Source organism: Cebus imitator, unplaced genomic scaffold, assembly GCF_001604975.1.
Source record: "Cebus imitator isolate Cc_AM_T3 unplaced genomic scaffold, Cebus_imitator-1.0 Scaffold174, whole genome shotgun sequence".
Taxonomy (NCBI): Eukaryota; Metazoa; Chordata; class Mammalia; order Primates; family Cebidae; genus Cebus; species Cebus imitator.
Genome location: NW_016107489.1, coordinates 2,530,708 through 2,539,435, shown reverse-complemented (window position 1 = coordinate 2,539,435; position 8,728 = coordinate 2,530,708). Strand labels below are relative to the sequence as shown.

The 8,728-nt window shown below is 39.5% G+C and overlaps 1 protein-coding gene across 1 annotated transcript in view; it reads left to right on the top strand.

Annotated features, from left to right (window-relative positions):
• DDIAS (DNA damage induced apoptosis suppressor) overlaps positions 1-4,866 on the top strand; it is a 21,891-nt gene extending 17,025 nt beyond the window's left edge. The window contains 2 exon segments of the mRNA XM_017544919.1: positions 3-95; positions 1,941-4,866. Coding sequence (XP_017400408.1) covers positions 3-95; positions 1,941-4,550 — 2,703 coding nt within the window. The 3' untranslated portion in view covers positions 4,551-4,866.
• The last annotated feature ends 3,862 nt before the right edge of the window (positions 4,867-8,728 follow it).

Below are 8,728 nucleotides of genomic sequence, written 5' to 3'. Positions count from 1 at the left end.
TTCCAGAAACACTGGACAATGATACAACTCAGGATCTATTAACTAAAGCAGTTGAAACTTGCTTTGTTGGACAAAGCTTTATTTTTGGAGTGACGGTAATTGAGACTGGCTTTCCTTTTAATAATTTGTTAATATTTCCATTGTAATGAATTATGTGAATTTTATAAATAGTTGTTAGGAGTTATATAAATGTGAAGGCCTGTAGAAACACTTTAAACTATGTAAAAATAGCCTATAGGTGGTCTGTTAAAACACCATGGGTAGCAACTTCCTCTTTCAAAAGTCAGGGAAGCCTACTTCAAATGCTTTCAGAGCTTAAAATATATAAATTTATTATATATTTAGAAATGTTAGCTATTTGATTTTTGGTATTTAGTATTTATTTTGCCCTCCAGATTTTATTCAAAATTCTGTAGTAAAACTTGGGTCAATTCTCTAGCTTTTTAATTCTGTCATCTCTAAAAAGAGAATAATGGAACACTGAAGGCAAAGTATCTTAAAACTATATTAAGAAGGAGGCTCTTTAATTATAAAAATGACTGTAGAAGACGTTAAAAGAATGTATTGACTTTGAAGGTGTTAAAAACACACGCTTTGAATGAAGAGATGCCCAAACAGGCTTTGTGTGAGCCAATAAAATGGCTGTTTATTCACCGGGGTACAGGTGGGCTAAGGCCGAAAAGGGTGTTAGCGAAGGGCAGTGGGATAGGAGTTGGTTTTACAGGTTTGGGATGAGCAGTGGGAAGTTACAGAGTAAAGTAAATTTCAGTGGTGGGAGTAGGGACAAGGAGTATACATTAACATATTCAGTTACAATGGCCAGTGGGATAAGAGTAGTTAAGATGGCAGGGTGGGGTGAGGGGAAGCTTATGTCAGGGGAATCTCCCCTGTGGGCCATCAGGGATAATGGCGAACACAGGGTAGAGGGGTGGTGATCTGCCAAGGCAGGCAGGACTTTAGACTTTCAGGGTCTGGGCTTGCACATGGAGGCCTGACAGAAGGAATAATAGTTTTCTGTCTCATTTATGCTAAAGGGAACACAGAGACATTTTTTCCACACTGGAATCAGGGTTTTAAAAGAGGGAATAAAGGACTCCATAATAGAAGAGTAAGAAAAATCCAAAGGGAAGGTAGAATCGACAGCTACAGAGCTTTACTTTGTTAAAATCGTAAGCAGTTCTTTTCTCTCCTCTCTTCTTTTGCCCTCCCCCTTTTTCCCCTCCCCTCCTCTCTTTCTTAACTAATGAGAAATATGATAAGTTGCCATTTATTGAGCCACTGTTATTTTCTAAGCATTGTGCAGTTTTCCATTTTATTGCTAAACAGTAATCCTGTATTTTTATATTTAATTTATAAATGAGAAAAATAAGACTCAGAGAGGTTAAATAAATTGTCCGGTGTCTCAACACTACTAGTAAATGCTGGAACTAGAATTTCTTCAAATCAATTTAAAGCTCTTTAAGGTTTATATTCTCTTAAATATGGTACTTTGCCTATAACACTAACAGAATTGAAATTGGAATTGAAGGCTGGGAGTAATAGTTGTATCTATTTTAACCTTTTAAATCTGTTTATTTTAGTTTAGTTTAGTTTTGAGACAGCGTCTCACTCTGTCACCCTGGCTAGAGTGCAGTGGCAAGATCATGGCTCACCGTAGCCCTGATCTCCCTAGGCTCTAGTGATCCTCCCACCTCAGCCCCGAGTAGCTGAGACTGCAGGTGCATGCCACCATGCCCAGCTAATTTTTGTGGGTTTTTTTGTAGAGACGGGCTTCACCATGTTGCCCAGTTTGCTGAGGCTCAAGTGATCTGCCTGCCTCAGCCTCTCAATGTGCTGGGATTGCAGGCATGAGCCACTGCACCTAGCTAAATCTTTGTTTCATATTTAAGTAAAAGGAAGAAAATTTTATTCTTATTTAAATTTCTTTACTACTTTCACAGAATTTTGAAAACCAGTCTGGACAAGGTTCAGAGGACAATAACTACTTACAGCAATGCTCTGTCTACAAAAGAAAACCCAAAGCACTAGTCGCTTGTCAGATCGTTCTACCAGACCCAGACGTTGCAGGCTTTACTGTCTTTGACTACTTCTATCAACTTTTGCAGACTTTTAATTTCAGGAAACTTCATTGTGACTCTCAGGCACCTAATAGTAACTTACTTGCTTTAGATCACTCAAGTAGTGATCTCAGCAGCATACATACTCCTGACAGCACTTCTTATTTTTTCAAGTCCTGCAGCAAGGATACTTGTTCAAAATTCTGGCCGCCATCACTTGAATTCAGTTCCATTGTTTCACAGCTAACAGATGATGATTTTTCAGCTTCAGAACAAGATAAGGCCTTTGGTACTCTTCGCTAGAACAGAAAATCCATCTCCATTGCAGAGGCCGCTTGTTTCAATAGCTGCCATGATCCTATTCAGGATTCATGGAGCCTTGTTTCATATATGGATAAAAAGAGTACAGCAGAAAATTTGGGTCAAGAACTTGGCTTACAAGCTAAAGAGCTGAGTACAGTTCACAGCAGTCATCATGAAACTGGAGTTAATGACTCTTTGAAAATGCAAGAGCCCCTTGAGTCAAGTAATGCAGATTCCTTCCACAGTACAGTGGAAATTAAAAACAGGTCGCAGCATGAGCCACTATGTTTCCAGCATCATGGTATAGATACCCCCACTAGCCTTCAAAAGAGATCTGCATGTTGTTCACCTTCGTTACTCAGACTTGAAGAGACAGCCAGCAGTTCCGAGGATTGTGACCCTGAAATATGGGATGATCTACCATTCTCTGAAAGCCTGAACAAGTTTCTGGCAGTTCTTGAAAGTGAGATTGCTATAACCCAGGCAGATGTCAGTAGTAGGAAACATCATGTAGATAATGACATCGATAAATTTCATGCAGACCACAGCATGTTATCTGTGACTCCCCAGAGAACTACTGGAGCCCTGCATACACCACCTATAGTTTTAAGATCATCCCAAGCAATAGTCAAAGCAAACTCTGGCAAAGATAACTTTTTTTTCAACCTTAAAGTAAATCTAAGTCCCAGTGTTGAAAAGGAGTCACAACCAGATAACAAAGTAGAGGCTGTCTCTGTAAATCATAATGGAAGAGGTATGTCAGAATATTTTCTACCAAAACTGTCAGCTCTGTTTTCTTCTTCAGAAGATTTAGAATCAACAGTTACTCTTAAGACTATAAGAATCTCACCACACAGTGATGAAATTCTACTTAGGCCCATTACTTCAGAGAGTGACCATTCTAGTCTAAATAAATACTTGAATGGACGTGGAGAAAAATTACTTTCAGAAATGAATGAAAAGTTGACAACTCTGTGTTGTAGGAAGTATAATGATGTGTCTGATCTTTGCAAATTAGAAAATAAACAATATTATAGGTGGCCAAAGAACCAAGATGACAGTTTTACAATTTGCAGGAAACTTACATATCCTTTAGAATCTCTTTGCAGTAATCCAAATAGAAGTACAAATACGTTGAAAGACATCCCTTGTGGACATATCACTAACAACTTAACACAGAGCAATTCAATTGGCCGTCAAGGTAGCTATGATGCCTCTGCTGACCTCTTTGATGATATTGCTAAAGAAATGGACATTGCAACAGAGATTACCAAAAAATCACAGGATAGTTTGTTACAGTGGGGAATGTCTTTGCCAGAAAGTCATCCTTCAGAGTCTGATTTTTCACTGCGGTCACTTTCTGAAGACTTCATCCAGCCTTCACAGAAGTTATCCTTGCAAAACCCATCTGACTCTAGGCATTCAAGAACAAGCTCTCCAACACCTCATTTTCAATCAGATTCAGAATATAACTTTGAAAATAGTCAAGACTTTGTTCCGTGTTCACAGTCAACTCCAATTTCAGGGTTCCACCAAACTAGAATTCATGGGATAAACAGAGCTTTCAAAAAAATACCTGTATTTTATTCAGATCTTGATGCTAACTATGAAAAAATAAGGATTATTCCTGAAAATGACAAACAGCAAGCCAGCCCAAGCTGTCCAAAATATATAAAAACACCTAGCCAGAAAATCAGAAGCCCTGTTATATCTGGTATATCACAAACAGAAGTTTTCAACCACCATCCTTTAGCTAAGTGCCATGAAACTGATAGTGACGAATGGGTCCCTCCTACCACACAAAAAATATTTCCTTCAGATATGCTTGGATTCCAAGTCATAGGTCTAGGGAAATCCCTTGCTGCCCATCATTTTCCTGATCAACAAGACTTAGCAAGAAAGAAACTGAAACATATTAGACAAGGAACCAAAAGAGGTTTAATTAAGAAGAAATTAAAGAAGGTGCTTGCAGCAATAGTTACCAAAGAGAATACTCCTAAATATAACTGTAAAAGTTCAAGCTGGATTTCTAAATGTCCAGACGTTCAAGTCTTAGAAACACCTCAGCTGCACCCTATTCTTGGACTTAATTCTTGTTCAGAAGTCAAATGTTGCCTTCCATTTTCAGAAAAAGGCTCACCTTCAGTGTGTGAAACTTAAAGTGCTTGGTCGCCTGAATTGTTTTCATAAAAAGTCACCTGAACCCAATTCCTGAACTTTTAGATCTGTTTGGAAATGTTTGCCTTTGGTGGTATGGAAAGCATTCTTTACATTTTGAAAACTTGGAGAGAAACAAATTGAAAAGGGGACTGTGCTGAGTGCTACTGTGCCTTTTAAAATATAATGCCATTATTTTCCCCAGGGTTTTATCTAGTATACTATAATTACATAATTGAGTGCTTTATTTTATACTGTTTATTGTACTTTAATAATATTAAGATTGTTTTTTGAAAGTATTAATATTTGTTAAAATCACATATACATCCAGAAATAAAGCCATTGCAAATCAAAACTTAGTTTTTCTTAATTCAGCTCAGACCAGAAAATGCCTGCTATATTATAGGCCAGCGAGTGTGCTGAGTTTGGGATAGAAAGCTACAAGATCACTGATCTCAAAATAGTTTAATCTGCTGGATAAGACAGATATATAAAAATAATTTCAGTACAATGGAGAAAATGGAATGATATGGGTTTGTAATGGGCATGACAAACGTTTACGTTGCTGTGGGAGTATGGAAGAAAAGCAGTTAACCCATCGGAGAGCTGAGGGTAAGAAGAAACGTTAAAAAAAATTACTATTTAGAAGTTATATGTGAAACTGTTACTATTTTATTTAATAACTATACATTGAATGTCTACTCTACATGCGAAGCACCATGCTTAGTGCTGGAAACTGAAGATAAAAAGCCCCTTCCCTCAAACTCATGATCAGTTGGAGTAATCAGGCAATTAGAATCTGGTTAAGTTCTATGATAGGAGATAAGCTTGGGGTGCTAATAGGAACAAAAATGAAAAGCAATTTTCAGACACTCAAGTCTTAGCAACAGCTCTACTGCACCCTGTGAAATCTTTCACATATCCCTGGTCAGGTTCCTTTGCCATTCCCAACAATAACCATTCCAAAACAACGCTTCCTTCATGCTGCAAACCAGCTGCCACTCTCCCTGCCTCCTACTTCATGGAGAATATTGAGATCACCTGATATTTTCTCAACTTCCCACTACCATACCTAACCACATGTCTGTATCTGTACTCACCCACAGCTGCTTTCCTCTAGTCATAGAAAATGGTACTCACCATCTAAGTGCTAATCTTTCCATTTAGACTATTGATCTATCTATCTTTAGACAAAGATAGGTGTAAACCTATCTTTGAACTCTTGTACCAAATATTCCGCATATATTTTTACCTTCTTGCTCTACTGTATCCGTTCCTCCCCACATTTTTTATTTTGAAAATTTACAAACAGAAAAGTTGAAAGAGGCTGGATGCGGTGGCTCACGCCTATAATCCCAACAGTTTGAGAGGCCCAGGCAGGCGGATCACTTGAGGTCAGGAGTTTGAGACCAGCCTGGCCAAGACAGTGAAACCTTGTCTCTACTAAAAATACAAAAATTAGCTAGGCATGGTGGCACATGCCTGTAATCCCAGCAACTTGGGAGGCTGAGGCACAAGAATTGCTTGAACCCAGGAGGCAGAGGTTGCAGTGAGTCAAGATTGCGCCACTGCTCTCTAGCCTGGGTGACAGACCAAGACTGTCTCAAAAAAAAAAGAAGTTGAAAGACTACCACAGTGTTACGGTATCTGTATATACCATCTAGATTCAATAATTTTTAACATCTTACCTTTTGCATTATGTGTGTGTTTGGTTTGTGTGTGTGTGTATAGATACAGTTTGGCTTTGCTAAACCATTTAAAGGTCAGTCGCAGACAGGACATTTCACCCCTAAATTCTTCAGTGTAAATTTTCTTAAAGGCTTTTTTCTGCATAGCCACAGTATCATTATCACACCAAGGAAAAATAGCAGCAATTCCCCAATATCATCAAATATTCAGCCCAATCAAATTTTTCTACTTGTCCCCAAAGTATAATTATTGAAGTTATTTAACCAGAATGTCATCAAGTTTCATCCACCTGTTTTTCTACAACCTCACCTCTTATTTTACATATTACCTTTATGAAAAAAAAATCAAACCACTGTTTTGTAGAATGCCCCAATTCTTGACTTGTGTGTTTATTTCCTTATACTAACAGTACGTTGTTCCTCTACCCTAGCCCAGTCCCCAAATTTCCTGAAAATTAGGCCTAAAGACTAGATGGGATTCAGGTTTTTTAAATCCTTTTTTAAGAGTAAAGAGTCAGTGGTGGTAAATGAGTTTGCTTTTCCTTCTATCACTACAGACTCAAGAATTTATTTTTCCAGTGAGAAGAACAATAAACCAAGCCCCGTTGCTTATGCCTGTAATCCCAGCACTTCGGGAGGCCGAAGCAGGAGGATTGCTTGAGTCCAAGAATTCAAGACCAGCCTGGGCAACATGGCAAAACCTTATCTCTACAAAAAAATCACCAGGTATGGTGGCACATGCCTGTAGTCCCAGCTACTTGGGAGGCTGAGGTAGGAGGATGGCTTAAACCCAAGAGGTGCAGGTTCTGGTGAGCTGAGATTGCACCTCTGCCCTCCAGCCTGGGTGACCCTGTCTCCAAAAAACTGGTGTATATTTATTGTCCAATCAGTGCATACAAAGATTCTTCTTTCTAAACTGTTTCCTAGTCTTTCAGACTAGGAAGTAGTCTCTGTGTTCTTTTTGTCAGATATGCTATTCCTAGCTAATTTCATATCTCCCTCTGTGATAAAAGAGCAGCAATGCTGTTAGTATTTACAATGTCATGACTTCAGAAACAGTGTTGAACTATATAGATCTTGCCTAAGCAGTTCCAAAATGTCATTTGTTTAATGCTAGTTCCTCCTTTATGATGTAGCATCCGTTGTGCTACTGTGAATACTTGTTTCCAATGATCTCTCAAAGGTTGCTACTGTACTTCGCTGGTGATTACCAAAAAACCAAGTCACACCCAGAGTGTGCAGGAAAATTAATAATAATCAATTTTCTGGTCATATTTACCATTTGGACTAAATATTGAACATGCCTTCCAACCATGCAGTCTCTTGAACATTCTAGGATGCAATTAGTACTTTCCTAGACTATGATCTCTTTCAGTGTTTGCTGCACTCTGGAAGGATAGGCAAGAGGCCTGTGGTTAGAGCAAGAAGAGTGGTTTCATTTGTGCAAAGAGTGTTTATTCCTCCATCAGCATGGCTTAATGCCTAATCTGGAAAGTACGGTGTCAGTATCAGTTGGAAATTAGAGGATATTGATTGGAAGTGTCCACTGGCATTGTGGACCAGCAGTCTTAAAAGGCCTCAAAGGAGATAGGCATGGTCTGCAGAAGGGGGAAGGGTAACCTTCCTGGTATCAGTGGTAGGAGGCAGACAGGGTAAATAGCAGCTGCCACTACCCTCACAGACCCGGGAAGGCCAATGCATAGGCCTACACACACAACTCAATCCCAAGGAACAGTGGTGACCTTTGGTAGCCACAACCCTGAACTTGTGATAGTCACCTAAAAAATATGTCAGCACCATTCTGGCAGCCCAGCCTTGTACTGTCATATTAAAGAACTATTGCCTCAGCCAATGGGAATGACCCCATTCTCTTAAGACCCAGGTTGATTTCATAGGTGCAAGTCCCAAGTTCCTGACGACACCAAACATGATGTAGAGGGTTGGAGAATGCCTCAAATGGGATAAATGGCACTATCCCAGGCACAAAAATGAGACTTAGAAAATTAAATCAAGGGAGGCACTTCTGGCAACTAGCTCCCACATAGGACCAGGTCCAGGCTCGGGGTGGACCTTTTGCTTAGTACCAGACACTAGAAGAGAATTTAGGGGGAAACTTGAGGAAGACATTCCAAAGCCTCAGTCTCCCTGAAGCATAGGAGCTGTGACAGGATATCCACTCACCCAGATCTCAGAGGTAGTTTCTGATCTTCTCTCCGTATTGTCCTTTTGTGCCTCTTTATTTGCCTGTTCTAAAAAGATAATGCCTCTTTTATTTTTTTAGGCAGATCTTGGAGTGCAGTGGCAAAATCCTGGCTTACTGGAACCTCCACTTTCCAGGCTCAAGCAATCCTCCCACCTCAGCCTCCAGAGTAGCTAGCACTACAACTGTGCACCACCATGCTCAGCTAAATTTTTATTATTATTATTTGTAGAGACAGAGTCTTGCTGTGTTGGCCAGTCTGGTCTCAAACTCCTGAGCTCAAGTGATCTGCCCACTTTGGCCTCCCAAAGTACTGAGATTAC